Source organism: Notamacropus eugenii, chromosome 2 (assembly GCF_028372415.1).
Source record: "Notamacropus eugenii isolate mMacEug1 chromosome 2, mMacEug1.pri_v2, whole genome shotgun sequence".
NCBI classification, from domain to species: Eukaryota; Metazoa; Chordata; class Mammalia; order Diprotodontia; family Macropodidae; genus Notamacropus; species Notamacropus eugenii.
Window position 1 is genome coordinate 72050506 of NC_092873.1, and position 16085 is coordinate 72066590.

Below are 16085 nucleotides of genomic sequence, written 5' to 3' on the forward strand. Positions count from 1 at the left end.
AGTGGGATAAAGGAAGGGAGTTCAAAGTAAAGGTAAGGCATTTCTGTAAGATACTGTCTAGGGATGCCTCACTCTTTCACTCCCTTGATCCTTCTCTCCCCATCTAGGGCCACAAGTTTAATCCTTCTACTCTTTTTTGGTGGTGAGGACAGATATGAGTTAAGACTTGACGTTGTAGCTATCACAAGTCAGCCAGCATGCTCATGAGCCTTTTTCACAGGTCTCAGAAACTCCTATTCTTCTGCCTTAGGCCTGTAACTCTCCATTTGGTAGTTAATTTTTGAGAAAAGAAATAGAGTATTCTCTCTCTCTCTCTCTCTCTTTGGTTCTTTTGTGTTTATTATATCAACAAGTGTAACACTAATCACAGCAGCACACCTGAGGACTGCTACTGCGAATAATTTTCATGGTCTAATTGCATAGTATAATGAACTCTATTTAGCAATAAACTAAATATTGTACAATAAAGTAAATCATAACATTCATAGCAACATCCTTAAGCAAAAGAAATCATCTAATACATTTATGTATCTCATAACACTCAGTATGGTACATAGCATATATCACTGCATCGCCAAAGTCAGGGAGTCCCAGGCTAGTGTTTTCTTTAGCATGACGCATCTTTAAGGGGTAGCAGAAAATACTATACCATCCACCCCAAGGTAAAAATAATCTCCTTAATCAATACACAGTGTTCACGTAAAGTCCTCTCTCATCTTAACTTAAATCCCACACCTCCTCCTCCATGGGCTGATCTCTCCCAGCTCTTGGCTGAATTCACATGCAGGCAGCTCTCTGCTCCTGCTCCTTGTCTCAGCTCACAGGGACTGTTGCACTCCAAACTCTTCCAAGCTCCAAGGGCTCCTGCCCGCAGCTTCTGTTTCTAGGAAAACAAAGTTTACCGGGCTATAACAATATTTATACACATTACCAGTGCCATCATCTCAATTCACTTTGACATCTCTTTAAGCCAAACCTCCTTTCCATGGGCAGATCTCTACTCTTCCCAATTCATTCCTAAAAACCAACTGACAGGGCTTCTGTCTGAGAACTCAACACAGATCAACAGACAGGGCTCCCAACATATATATGTATATATTATATATATATATACATTACATTATTACATATAATATTATATATTATTATATTATATATAATTATATTATATATATATATATATATGTAATGTTGCCAATCAAAGATTCTTGATTAAATCAAAGACCCTTGATTCACTCAAAGGTAAGACTCAATAAAAGGCATTTGATTGGCTAAAACTCAATATAGAAAAACAGCAAAAAATCCACTTTGCTTGCCATTGCAATTAGTTACGTTAGATTATAAGCTCCTTAAGGACCTTCAAATGTTTATTGATTTATTAACTGATACTAGCTCAAGTTAAAAGTAAACCCAAGATGTTTGTATTAAAACAATTGTGGGGTATTAAAAATAGTATCAAGGGGAAGAAGAGAATTTTTCAATGCATTGCAAGATCCTTATAAGCACTCAAAACTGATAAAACATAGAAAGAGAACTACAGACATTAATGTATATTGATTCAAAAATTTAAGATAAAATCTTGTCAAACAGACTACAGTGATTCAAGAACCCATTCACAATGACTGAGTTTGTCTTATGTTAACATTAGGAAAATAATAAAATGAATTTTGCATTTTTAAAAAATGCAAAACCACATGATTCTCAATAGATGCACCAAAAACCTTTGATGTAAGGCAATACCTATTTGTACCAAAAATTTCACAAAGCATAAGCACAGAAGAACTTTTAAAAAAATATCATATGTATCTATTTAAAACCAAAAGCAAGCATCATGTATGGTATAGATATACATTTTCCCAATAAATAAATGAGAAAAGCAAGGATGTCAACTCTTTCCACTATTTGGCATAATTCTGTAAATGGTAACAATAGCAGTAATACAAGAAAAAGAAATTGAAGACATGGAGACTGGTAAGAGAAAATAAAATTATTATCTTCAAATGATAGGATATTTCATTTAGAAAGTCCTAGAGAATCAATAAAGATACTAATCAAGGTAATTAATAGCTTTAGCAAAGTTGCAGGGTATAAAATAAACCCACAAAAATCAACAGTATTTATAATAATAAAACCAAAAAGCAATAACAGGAAAGGAAATCCATTCAAAATAACTACAAAATGCATAAAATATCTAGGGATCAATATACTGAAGAACACAAAATATTATATAGATTTAATTATAAGATACTCCCTAAATAAATAAGAAATAACTTCAAAAGTTAGAAAGATATTTAGTCCTCATAGATGAATCCTGAAAATATAATAAAAATGGCAATATTACTAATTTACAGTTTTAATGGCATAATAATTAAATTACCAAAGGTATACTTTATAAAACTCAATAAAATGATAACAAAATTCATTTGGAAAAAAATTCTAGACTGTCAGGGGAAATATTGAAAAGAGGTGGGGATGAAGGAGGAAGAACATTTCCAGGCCTCAAATTATATTATGCAGTAGCAGTCATTAAAACAATTTACTATTGTTTAATAGGACAGATAAGCAAGAGAGAATCTGAAACAATGGAACTCAATAACTTAGTACCTGATAAACCAAAAAACAAATTACTTATGAAATAACTCACTTTTTGATTAAAAAGAAATTTCTGTGAAAAATGGAAAGTAGTCTGTCAGAAATTCAGCTCTGACGAACACCTTACATCATATTTCACAATACATCCTAACTGGATACATAACCTTAGTGTTAAAGACGATAATATAACAAAATAGAGATAGACTAGAATCATAGAGTTTCAGAACTAGAAGAGTCCTCTGTGATCAATCTATGAGGAATATACTTGTAAGGAAAACTCAGACACTGAGGGCCAAAATTTAGTGAATAATTTAGAGACAGAAAGCACATTAGAGGTCTAGCACGTTCGTTTTATTTTGTTTTTCTATTTTAAAAAAATTATTTTATTTTAAGAATTAGTTGTAGATTTTATTTGGGCCCTGGCGCATACCTTACAATGTTTTCTCAAATGGTAGGAGAAAACAAATTTAAGCATAATCAAGAAGTTATTCCATACTTATCATGGCCAATTTTACTAATACAGACAAATCAGTTAAGAATTAAATTCTATGTTTGAACTGTCTGTTCATTACATTTTATTTTCAGTTCCAAATTGTCTCCCTTCACCTGTGACTCTCCTGCCCATTGAGTAGGCAAGACAAATGAAACCCATTACAAAAATTTGTAGACATACAAAACAAATTTCTGCAATAAACATATTATAAGGGGGGGGGGAGAAGCAAAAAAAGAGAAATAGAAGAAAATGTGCTTTAATCTGTACTCTTGAGTCCAACAATTCTCTTTCTCGAGTTGGATAACATATTTCATCATGAGTCCATCGGAACTGTAGTGAGTAATTGTGTTGATGACAGTTATTAAGTCTTTCAGAGTTGATCATCTTTACAATATTGCTTTTATGGGATAAATTGTTCTCCTGGTTCTGCTCATTTCACTTTGCACTGATTCATACAAGTTTTCCCAGGGTTCTCTGAAATTATTGCCCTTCATTATCTCTTACACCATAGTAGTATTCTAATACATTAACATAACTTGTTCAGCTATCTCCCAGTTGATGGGCATCCCCTCAGTTTCTAATTCTTTGCTACCACAAAAAGAGCTGCTTTAGATAGCACCTTTGTCTATTTCTTTGATCTCTTTAGGGTGCAGACATTAGGAGTATCTCTGGATTAAAGGGTACATACAGTTTAATACCTTTGGGGCATAGTTTCAAATTTCTTTTCAGAATGGTTGGATTAGTTCATAGCTCCACCTACAGTGTAGTAGTGTACCTATTTTCCCACATCCCCTTCAGCATCTTTCATTTTCCTTTTCTGTCATTTTAGCCAATCTGATGGATGTGAGATGGAACCTCAGAGTTGCTTTATTGTGCATTTCTCTAATTATTAGTGATTTAGAACATTTTTTCATATGTCTATTGATACTTTGGATTTCTTCCCCTGAAAATTCCTTATTCATATCTTTTGATCAATTATCAACCGGGGAATGATTCTTATACATTGAGTCAGTTCCCTATATATTTTAGGAAATAGATCATAGAAACTTGCTGCAGACATTCTCCCAATCTCCTGCTTATCTTCTCCGTTTGGCTGCATTAGCTTTGTTTGCACAAAACCTTTTTTATATAATTAAAACTGTTTTACTTGTTGTGAAATTCTCCATCTCTTTTTTGATTCTGAATGCTTCCTCTATCCATAGATCTGATAGGTGGCTCTCACACAGATAATTTCTTCCATGCTCCTTTAATTCGCTTACAATAGCACTCTTTATGTCTAAATTATGTACCCATTTGAGCTCAACTTGGTATATGATGTGAGATGTTGGTCTTTGCCTAGGTTTTTTATATTTATTTAGTATTTAATTTTCCCCCAGTTACATGCAAAACCAATTTCTAACATTTGTTTTTTAAAACTTTACGTTCCAAATTCTCTCACTTCCTCCCCTTCAAATCCCCTCCCACATTGAGAAGGCAAGCAATTCCATATAGATTATATGTGTGTAGTCATGCAAAACATATCCGTAATAGTCATGTTGTGAAAGAAAACATAGACAAAAAAAACTCAAGAAAAAAAAAGAGAGTGAAAACAAAAAGAAAAAGTTGCTTCAATCTGTATCCAGAAACCATTAGTTCTTTCTAAGGGATGGATAACATTTTTTATTCTAAGTCCTTCAGAGTTGTCACAAATCATTCTATTGCTGAGAATAGCTAAGTCATTCACGGCTGATCATCTTATAATATTGCTGTTACTTTGTACCCAGTACATTTCACTTTTTATCAACCCATGTAAATCTTTCCATGTTTTCTGAGAGCATCCTGCTCATCATTGCTAATAATACAATAGTATTTTATCATAATCACATACCCCAACTTATTCGGCCATTCCCCAATTGAAGTGCATCCCATCAGTTTCCAACTCTTTACCCTCAGAAAAGAGTTGCTATAAATATTTTTGTACATATAGGTTCCTTTCCTTTTTGTTTTTTTATCTCTTTGGAGACACAGACCTAGTAGTGGTATTGCTATGTCAGTAGGTAGGCATGACTTTATAGCCCTTTGGGCATGACTCCAAATTGCTTTATACAATACTTTCACCAATTCACAACTCTGCCAACAATACATTAATGTCACATTTTCCCCACATCCTCTCTAACATTTATCATTTACCTTTTCTGTCCTATCATCTAATCTAATAGTATGAGGTAGTACCTAGAATTGTTTTAGCTTGCTTCTCTTCTTCAATCAATAGTGAGTTAGAATATTTTTTCACAAGGGTACAAGTAGCTTTAATTACTTCGTCTGAAAATTGACTATATCTTTTGATGATTTATCAGTTAGGAAATAGCTCTTATTTTTATAAACTTTATACAGTTCTCTATATGTTAGAGAAATGAGGCCTTTATCAGAGAAATCTGCTTCAAAAATTTTTTTTCATAGTTCCTATTGCTAATTGTGTTTCCTTCCATCCATTATTCTCTATGCCTCTGTTTATTCCATTTTCTCTCTCTCTTCATCCTGTCTCACCTCAAAAGTGTTTTGCTTCTGATTATTTCTTTCCCCAACTTCTATCACCCCCCTTTCTCTTATTTCCTTCCCCTTCTACTTTCCTCCAGGGCAAAATAGATTTCTATACCCCATTGCCTGTGTATCTTATTTCCCAGTTACATGTAAAAACAAATTTTAAAATTCATTTTTAAACTGAGTTCCAAATTCTCTCTCTTCCTCCCTCCTCACCTACTCTCATTGAGAAGTCAAGCAATTTAATATAGATTATACATGTGTAGTCATGAAAAACACTTCCATAATAGTCATGTTGTGAAAAACTATTTCTCTCCATTCCATCACTCTCCATTAATTCTATCCTCTCCTTTTACCCTGTTCCTCCTCAAAAATGTTTGTTTCTCCAATCTGCCTTCCCTTTTATCACTCCCTTTTCTTTTTACCTTCCCCCCACTTTCCTGTAACGTATGATAGATTTCTATACCCAACAGAGTGTATATGTTATTCCCTTTTTAACATAATTCTGATGAGAGTCAGGTTTACTCAATTCTTCTCATCTTCCTCCTCTTCCCCTCCACTGTCAAAGTTTTTCTTGCCTCTTTTATGTGAGATAGTTTACCTCATTCTACCTCTCCCTTTCTCCTTCTCCCAGTACATTCCTCCCTCACCCCCAATTTTATTTTTTAAATATCATCCCTTCATATTCAACTCACCCTGTGTCCTCTGTCTATATATATATATATGTATATGTATGTATGTATGTATGTATATGTATATTCCTTCCAACTACCCTGTGAAAGGTCTCATGAGTTACAAATATCATCCTTCCATGTAGGAAACAGTTCAACTTTATTAAGTCCCTCTTTCCTGTTTGCCTTTTCATGTTTCTCTTGAGTCTTGCATCTCAAAGTTAAAGTTTCTATTTAGCTCTGGTCTTTTCTCAAGAATGCATTAAATTCCTCTGTCACTGAACTTGCATTTTTCCCCTCATGGATTATGCACTCAATTTTGCTGGGTTGGTGGTTCTTGGTTGTAATCCTAGCTCCTTTGACCTCCAGAATATCGTATTTCAAGTCCTCTGATCCCTTAATGTAGAAGCTGCTAAATCTTCAGCTATTTTCAGAGATGCTTCTTAGGGACCAGTAAGTTTTCAGTTCTTCCAAGGTGATATATTCTAAGGACAGGTGTTTACTCCTTTCCTGGCCTGTGCCCTGTTCTGTAAGTAACCACAAGCGTTCTTTTCTGCCCTGGAACTGTGAGGAGGGTTCCCTCTCCACTGCTGCCACAAGCTCTGCTGTACTGCTCACCTTATCCCAGGACTGCCACTAAAGACTGCGACCCAGATCCAAGTACAGGCAAAGCAATAGAGTTCTGCCTCAGTGCCAGCATAGAGATGCCTGTAATTGCCTTCTGATCAGTTTTTCGAATCCCTTACAGTCTGTGGGCTGAGAGCTCCAGAAGCAGTTGCTTCCAGTGCCAGTGTTGCCTCATCCGGTTTGCTGGGGTCAGGACTGTGCTAGGGCTGGAGTTGGACTGTGCTCCTCTCTCACCCAGGTCCAACATCCCTTTACTACTGACCTTCTAAGTTGTCTTTGGTGTTTGTGGGTTGAAAAGTCTGGAAACTGCCATAGCTGCCAGCTCCATGTCAGTCCCATGATTCAAACTCCTGAGGCATGCTCTGGGTTTTCTGAGGCCTGATCTTTGCTGGTACACCCTGAGCGGGACTGTGATCCTCTCTCACCCTGATGCCACAGACCTTTCCTGTTGACCTTACAGGTTGCCTTGGGCTGGAAATTTACTTTAATCTGTATTTTTGTGGATTCTGCTGCTCTATAATGTGTTTGGAATCATTTTTAAGGTATTTTGAGGAGTGTAGGGGAGAACTCAGGTGAGTCCCTGCCTTTATTCTACCATTTTGTCTCTGTCCCTCTGCCTATTTTTTTTCTGGCTTATTTTTCAGTTTTCCCAACAGTTTTGGTCAAGTAGTGAGTTCATTGAGTAAGTTTTGGGATCTTTGGGTTTATCAAACACTAGGTATTTCTTCATGTTATTTGTTTCTGTATATTGTATGTAGTTTCTGTATATTGAATAATCATTAGTTCTACCACTCAATCTATTTACTGCATTATACCAAATTGTTTTGATGATTATGATTACAACTTTTTATTATAGTTTGAGATCAGGTATTGTGAGTTTCTCTTTTTTCTTTGTTTCCTTTTCATTGATTTTCTTGACTTTTTATTTTTCCAGATGAATTTTTTTACAATTTTTTTCCTAGTTCTATAAAGCAATCCTTTGGTAATATGATTGGTATGTCACCGACTAAGTAAGTTATTTTAGGAAGTATTGCAATTTTTATTATATTAGCTTGGCCTCACCCATGAATAATTAATATTTCTCCAATTGTTTAGATCTATCTTTGTGTGAATAGTGTTTTGTAACTGTGTTCATACTCAATTGTGTTTTGGTAGGTAGACTCCAAAATATTTTATTGATTCTTCATTGCCTATGCTTATTCCTTCAATATTTTTTCTTGTCTTACTGATATAGCCAGCATTTCTTGCACAATATTGAATATGTTGAACAATGAGGTGATAATGGAATCCTAGCATCACCCTTCATCTTATCGGAAAAGCTTCTAGTTTATCCCTATTACAGATAATGTTCACTCTAACATTTTAAGGAAAATTCTGCTGATTCCTATGCTTTCTTGTGCTTATAGGAAAGGTTGTTATATTTTGTCAAAAGATTTTTCTGCATACATGTATTTATATGACTTTTGTTATTTTTTATTAATATCCTTAATTATACTTTCAGTTTTCCTAATATTAAACCAGTCCTGTGTTCCTGGTCATTCAACCTAGCTATAGTGTATGATAGCTGTGGTAATTTGTGTCATCTCCTTCCTGGCATTTCCTTTAAAATCTTTGCATCAGAAGTCATTAAATAAATTGACTTATAGATTTTTTTTTTCATGTTGTGACTCTCCTTGGTTTAGTTATCAAAGATATACTATCACAGAAGGAATTTGGCAGGATTCCTTCTTAACCTATTTTTCAGTTTATATAGTATTGGAATTAATTGTTCTTCAAGTGTTTGGCGGAATTTGCTTGTAAATTCATTTGATTCTAGTTCTTTTCCTTAGGGAGTTAATTTATTGCTTGTTCACCTTCTCTATCTAATTAGAGCCCCTCTAAGACCTTAAGGTGATAATAAAGTTCTAATGGGTTACTTGCATTTAATGAGTTTAACTTCTCTTTAGTCCTTTGTGATTTTTCACTCATATTTACCTCTTTGTACTTCTTAACCCTAACCCTTTCTAACTCTAGCCCTGAGGCTCTGGTCTGTCACTGCTGCTGTTACCAGAGTGCTGAGTCAACCCCCAACACCAGAGCCTGCAGATTTCTCTATCCTCCTAAGCTGCTCTGGGCCAGAAAAATAATGCAGTATAATTTTTTCTTAGCTTTCTCAATCAGAATTCAGTCTGGTATTTTTTTAGGTTACTGTAGAGGAGGTGTGTTGAGAGAGTTAGGAAAAAATGCTGACTCTCACTCCACTATCTCATCCTCCCCCTCATTTTACAGATGAAGAACCTGATGCTCCTGAGATGAAATGACTTGTCCAGAGTTACATGGCTAAAAAGTATATGAAGCAGGATTCAAACTCATGCTTTCCTGACTTCAAGTGCAATACTCTACACACTCTACTACGCAGTTGCTTCACTCTTAGTGGAGAAATCGGAACCAATAATTAAGATCTCCTAAGTCTCAATTGCTATATTGCACAATAAATTAAAATGGATACATGAACTGAATATTAAAGATCCTAACACAACAAATTAGAAGAGAAGCAGATCATATTGTACTTTTCACAGCCATAGGTAGGAGACATAGTAGTAACCAAATAAAGGATAGACACAATTACAAAAGACAAAATGAATAACTTTGGTTACATGAAACAGAAAATCTTTTGCACAAACAAAATTGCTATACTTTGAATAAGAAGGAATGTAGTTGAATGAAAAAAGAAAAAAGAAGGAAAGAAAGAAAGGAAGGGAGGGAGGAAAGAAAGTAAGGTCATAAATAGACTCTTATTTTTATATGCTATTTGCACCAAAATATTTATAGCAACATGGCAAAGAATTGGAAATGAAGTAGATCCTCATCCATTGGTGAATGGCTTAACAAAAGTTACTGCACTGAAAGAAATAAAGAATTTGATGATTAGAGTAGAATGGACAGATTTGTATGAATTGATGCAGAGTGACATAAGCAGAGTCAAGGAAACAATATACATAATAATGTAAATGAAAGAACCACATCAAAAAAATCAAAAGTGAAACTGCAGAATTATAAAGTTATAAATATAGCTTTAAAAAAAGATATGAGAAGACACTCTTATCATAGAAGAGAGATCCACAAGTGTGATACACTGCACATATTTTCAGACTTTTTTGATATATTGATTAGTTATGAGAACTTTTTCCATCTTTTTTCTTTAAAAATATTATTTGTAATATGAGATAGCCCAATAAGAGGGTGAGGTAGAGGGACACTAGGAAAATTATAGTGATATAAAAAGATATTAATAAAAATTCATTAAAAAGTAAAACAAATTCTTATTGACTTGACCTGAGATAGTTGGCAAGAGTGAAGTCCCACCAATAGATTCTTCTTTTCTTCTAACTTGTCTCAGGGCACAATGTTGCGAAAATTTCTACCCAGTTTAAACATTAATCCCTTTTGTTATCAGCCTCACTCTACCTCCACTCAGAATACTTGGAAGTAAGGTAGAAGAGAGGAGAAAGAAAATAATCCCCACTCTCATGCAAGTTAGCCTGATTCCTCTCCAAAAAAGGAAGAAAGTTGTCCCCAAGAACTGACTAGCCCAGGCACATAAGGTTCAAGCCATGTTCTCATTGACTCAACACTAACTCCTGGGAACTTTTTCAGACCAATTAAAGTTAGACTGTTCTGATTTCATTTCATTTCTAATCTCAACCCTACTTTTAGCCATTTCAGCTCTACGCTCCTCTCCTGTCAAGTCGCTCTTTCCCTAGTTCTATAACCATATATCTCTTGCCAGACGTAAACCCTGGATTACTCCATCTGTCCTCTCTATTCATATGATGGTGAATTAAGCCAGAACAAGTCACACAAACTTTACTGAGTGGGTACATTATAAGTTCATATTATCCAACTTCAACTAGGACCTCAATGGAGAAGACAGTTCTTTTGTTCCTCTCTAATTGATTCATTATATTTCACTTTACTTAGAATATTAGGTGCCCTCTTTCCCCTTTATTTTCATCTCAAAATACTATGACATCATCCCTACCTTTTTGTCTTTTTCTCCAGTTTCTGACAAAGAGGTAGCCCTGCCTCTTGCCAATGCCAAAGGTTAGCAAACTGCAACTTCAGTGAACTCATCTCCCCTTCAAATCTTCCCTATCTACTAGCTCCTTCCTTATGGTCTTCAAACATGCTCAAGTCTCCCTCATCCGTAAAAAAGACCTAAACTACATTCTACTATCCCCCTCAAGCTATTGTCCTATATATTTCCTCTTTTTTTCAGCCACACTCTTTAAAAAAACTCCTTTACACCTGTTACACATGACATGGTGACTGTGTCCCTTGCCAAAGCAAACTTTTCTACATGCACGAGTGATCCCATTCCATCCTGTCTTTTCCACTCTCACTAGTCATTTGCTGTGTTTTGACTCCTTTTCTACTGCCTACGAACATGCTCAGAAAATCTATTTGATTCATCCATCCCTGCTGGCTGTTGTCCTATATCTCCCCTCTCTTTTTGTGGCTAAACTCCTTGAGAAAGTTGTCTAGAATATAGGTGCCTCCACTTCCTTTCCTCTTCCTCCCTTCTTAACTCTTTGCAGTTTGGCGTATAGCCTCATCCTTTGACCAGAACTGTGCTCTTCAAAGTTGCCAATGATCTCTTAGTTGCTAAATCTAGCGGCCTTTTAAAATTCTCATTGCTTTTTATCTCTCTGCAGCTTTTGACACTGGGATTTGTTCTTTTCACTTTGATATTATTTTATGATATTATTTTCTCCTGGCTCATATAGGTAGGAAGCTTCTCTGTCTCCTTTGATGGATCTTTGTCTAGGTCATGCTTGCCAATGGTGAGAATTGCCAGAGCTTTGTCTAGGGACCTCTTCTCTTCTTCCTCTATTTTATTTCACTTGCTAATTTCATCAGCTCTCATAGTCTCAGTTATGGTCTCCATGCAGATGACTCACTGATGTACATCTCTAGCTCTCTCCATAAGCTCTCTTCTGATCTCTGTTTTAATATCTCCAACTGTCTTTCAGACATCTAGAACTGGATGTCTATTAGGCATTTTACATGCAACATGTCCAAAACTTACCTCATTGTCTTTCCCCCCAAATCCTCCCCTATTCACAAATTCTCTGTCAAGAGTAATCCTCCTGGTCAACTACGCTCACAACTTAGGTGTTATCTTTGACTCTTCACACTCTTTTCTATCCACCATATTGAATCAGTTGTCAAGTCCTGTTGTTTCTATCTTCACAATATTTCTTGTAAATGCCACCTTCTTTCCTGACACTACAATTATTGTTGTGCAGGACTCCCTCATACCTGAGCTATTGAAATAATCTGTGGGCTGGTCTTCTGACTGAAGTCACTCTTCCTTCTAATCCATCCAAACATTTTCAGTTTCTTTTGTTCCCCTCTTGCTTGTCCCCACCCTAATTGTCTAGGATTCTACTTTGCTCTCAATTCAGTTAAACTCAGGAATAGAGAGTGGACCTGAGATTTCATTGGTAAAGACAAGGGGTGGAGGATTAAGAGGCAGGGATATAGCATGTATACTGATTAGTAAATATAAGATAATTTGAGGAGAGAAAACTAGCAACTAGGGGAAGGAGACTCAAATTAGGTTTTTTATAGGAGGTTGCACTTCAACTTAGAAAGCCTTGGAGAAAGCTAAGGAATCTAAGAGGCAAGGGTATAGAGGACAGCATATGTGACAAATGTGGAAGAAGGAATGCTGAGGTCCAAAGAACTAGTAGGCCAGTTTTGGTGGAAAATATGGTTCCTATAATGAAATAATGTGAAATAAGCCTGCAAAGGTAGACTGGAGCCCAGACTGTAGAGGGTTCTCTATGATAAGCTGAACTTCCTTTGTCAAAGATGGAGAACTGTGGATAGGGAATATTACAGTCATGTCTGTATTACTTATGATGCTTGGTTTTGCTTGTTGACCTCAAAGTTTGGTTAAAAAGGCAAACAGGATAAATTCACTATTGGTTATTCCCTTAAAGCTAGCAGTTACATGACCATGGAGCCAGAAGGGATCCTCTGACTGAATGTTACAGGAATGATCAGGCTTAAATCTGTTTTAGGACAATGGAAGGTTGTCTGTGTCCCTCAGAATTATGGTCTGTAGGAATTTTCTTATTGAATAGGTTGTAAATACAATAAGATAAGAGAGTTGGCAACGCTTCAATTGAAATTACAACCCAGGATATCTATGTTTTCTTTACCATTAACATGCCTTAACATAGTAAATGTCCATAAAATATTAAGATGTGGAAAAAGTCCCATTATTCAAAATAGTGTCTTGGGTTAAGGGTCTCAACGTATGCTAAGTCAGTCCCATCTGGCCTTGTTGACATAAGAAGAGATATTCTCTGAGTTTACTTCAGAGAACAAAGAGACTGTTAGGCTCATCTTCTGGTTGATTAATTCAAGCTCTGGCCTTTATTAAAGTCCAAAAATGATATTAAATGTTATCATGCCAAATTACTTTTTTAAAATCTCTGTTACAAAGGAAGGGTGGTTGGGGAAGTCCATACATTGGGAAACTAATGTATAGAAAACAAAAAGCATCAATATTTTTTTAAATGGCAAGCTGAGGAGATTTCATCCTGGAGGAAATATAGGGCCCAGTGAAGATTTTTGAACAGGAAGTGACATAGAACTGTGCTTAAAGCACAGTCCCCATCCTTTAAACTTTGGAATTTCTCTTTTTTTTTTCTTTCCTGGCAGAGCCAGGATTTATGCATATAATCATAGTATTTGAGAGTTAGATATAATTTTAGAGGTCATCTTAGTCAACCTCATTTTACAGATGAGGAAACAGGCTCATAGAAAGAGGCAAAGTAATTTAATTAAGGCCAAATTGTCAGTTAGAGGTCTTCTTTTGGGTGCAGGGTCCAGGAAGAGCTTGAAATAGTTCCAGTATAATTATCATTTTGATGCCTGGATAAGCATCATCTCTGTCATCCTCCCCAGAAGGCCCAGTGCTCCACAAGTCAGGCCAATCAGCTAGTTGGCTGCCTCTCTCCCCTGTGCTCAAGGTGTGGCTGGCAAGTTTTCCAAAGGAAAGAACATGGGAAGAAGGGAGGGCAGGTTTTTTTGTATCTCATCATTCAGCCTAGGAAGGGCTTTGCACACAGGAGCCATTTAACTATTTGATACATAAAAGATTGGGGGGAATGGAGAGAAAAAAAAATGTCTCTCTCCCAAGCCCACCCCAGAGAAGGCACCAGGCAGAAGTAGCCTTCTCTCCTGCCTGGTGACTCGGGCAGACTGGGGCAGTGGGTACTACCTCGGGAGCATGTGGGGAAGCTGAGCCTGCCCTGCCCTATAGGGCCTCTAGGACTGCTTGTGAGGTTGGAAATTGCCAGGCTTCTTGGCTTGAAGCTCCCAAGAGCAGTGGTCAGAGTCTGACCCACTATGCTCTCTCTCCCTTTTCCAACTTTATCTCCAGTCTCTTCTCCTGGCCTCTTCCTCCCCCACAACCTTAAGGTGAGTTCCAGCTGAGAGGTGATGGAGACACATTGAGAAAATGAGGGAAAGCAGTAGATGATGAGATTTAGCTTGAAATCCACACTCAAACATGGGGCATGTGACAGGGAGGAGTTCCCGGACTCATTTCTCCTCCATTTGGAATTAAACCTACTGAACCATGCCCATTCTCTGACTTGCTCCTTTTGTCTCTTCCTGGTGCTGCTTCCAGTTGTCTACCTTCCCTTACCACCACATGGGCATTTCTACTTTGACTTCTGCTGGTATCCCTGTAGGTGAAACCCAGTTTTGTAGGTACAGTTGCTGCAAAGTGGAGGAAATAATAATGCTCCAGAAAGGCTGGGAAAGGACTAACCCTGTGTGTGAACTGAAGTTGTGTTCCCTATATAAGTGATTATTCTGACCTGTCACTGCCTGAAAGTCAGCTGTGTCACATTTTCTTTTCTCCTCCAGGGTTCTTCAGTCTCTCATCACTGGCATTGGTTCAAGCCCTCACTGTGTTCCCCCAATTTCACGGGTTCCAATCACCCTGGTTCTATATAGAAATTTAAAAGATTAGCTTTTACAAAGGAATTTACTCTTCCTCTGCCTGGTCCCTCCCAGACTCTTCATTTTAAGGAAGAAGCCCAGCCCAGTTATGACTTCATTCCTCACCAATTTGTACACCTTTCTCTGCAAGACTTCCTTGACAAACTCTTCTTACTGGCTACCTTCATCCACTCTTGGCTTTTCTATGTGTTATTAGAATATTGAATATAAGTCTTTGAAGGAAAGGACTGTCTTTCTATTTGTATTTGAATTCCCAGGAATTAACATAGAGTATGCATTTAATAAATGGATGTGATACAGTCTTTTCAGGGCTTTCCTCCTGGGCTAGTTGCAACATCTTGCTAGAAATCCTGGGTTCCATGGCTCTTATGGCTCCCAAATCAGGGCACTCCCCACACTTAGATCTGAAAGGATGAACAAAACAAGACCAAACTCACAAGCCCATTTCTAGAGGCCATAGAACCTAGGAGGAGGGAAAGGTGGACCTCAGGCCCTTCCTTCAATACTTCGTGGTGTCCCTGCTGTGACTGAATTTGTCCTTCAACTCTGAATGCCACCAGAAAAAGTGAGCAACTGTGTTTCAGTCAAGTAGATTTAAAGGCATAGGTAGTTCCAGCCATGCAGTCTATGGAAACAGGCTGCTTCATGAAGTAAAAGAATGCAGAGTGTCTTCTAGAAGCAGGTCCCTAGTACCTCCTACATGGATGTCTCCATCCTAGATTGTCTGGGCATAAGTCAAACCCATTACACCAAGAAAAAGTAGAAATTTCTTCTTGTTTCTTTCCATATGAGTTTATGATAGTTATATCATATATATGAGTTATATAATGCTGAGGAGCATGAAGTAAGTAGAACCAGAAAAACGATGTGCAACAAATGAAACTACTGCTGGATCCAGTGGGCTTGCCCTTTCCCTCTCCATCAAAGGGTCTCTTCTCAGCTCTGGACTTATGCATGTTTCAAACCTGGGGAAATGAGCTCCAAATTAGAGAAGTCAGACTCTTGTCTTTGGTTCATAAAACCCCTACAATTACTTTAAGTCTGGCTCATGTTTAGGGTATCCTGAAGTCAAAAGTTGGCAGTTAGGTAGAACAATGGGTAGAGCACTGGGCCTGGAGTCAGGAAGACTCTTGTTCCTGAGTTCAAATCTGGCTTGA

General features: G+C 37.0%; 1 protein-coding gene across 1 annotated transcript in view; it reads right to left on the reverse strand.

Annotated features, from left to right (window-relative positions):
* Positions 1–421: 421 nt before the first annotated feature.
* Positions 422–16085, reverse strand: part of NARF (nuclear prelamin A recognition factor) — a 131218-nt gene continuing 115554 nt past the window's right edge. The window contains exon 12 of the mRNA XM_072640911.1: positions 422–883. Coding sequence (XP_072497012.1) covers positions 819–883 — 65 coding nt within the window. The 3' untranslated portion in view covers positions 422–818. The remainder of the gene's footprint in view (positions 884–16085) is intronic.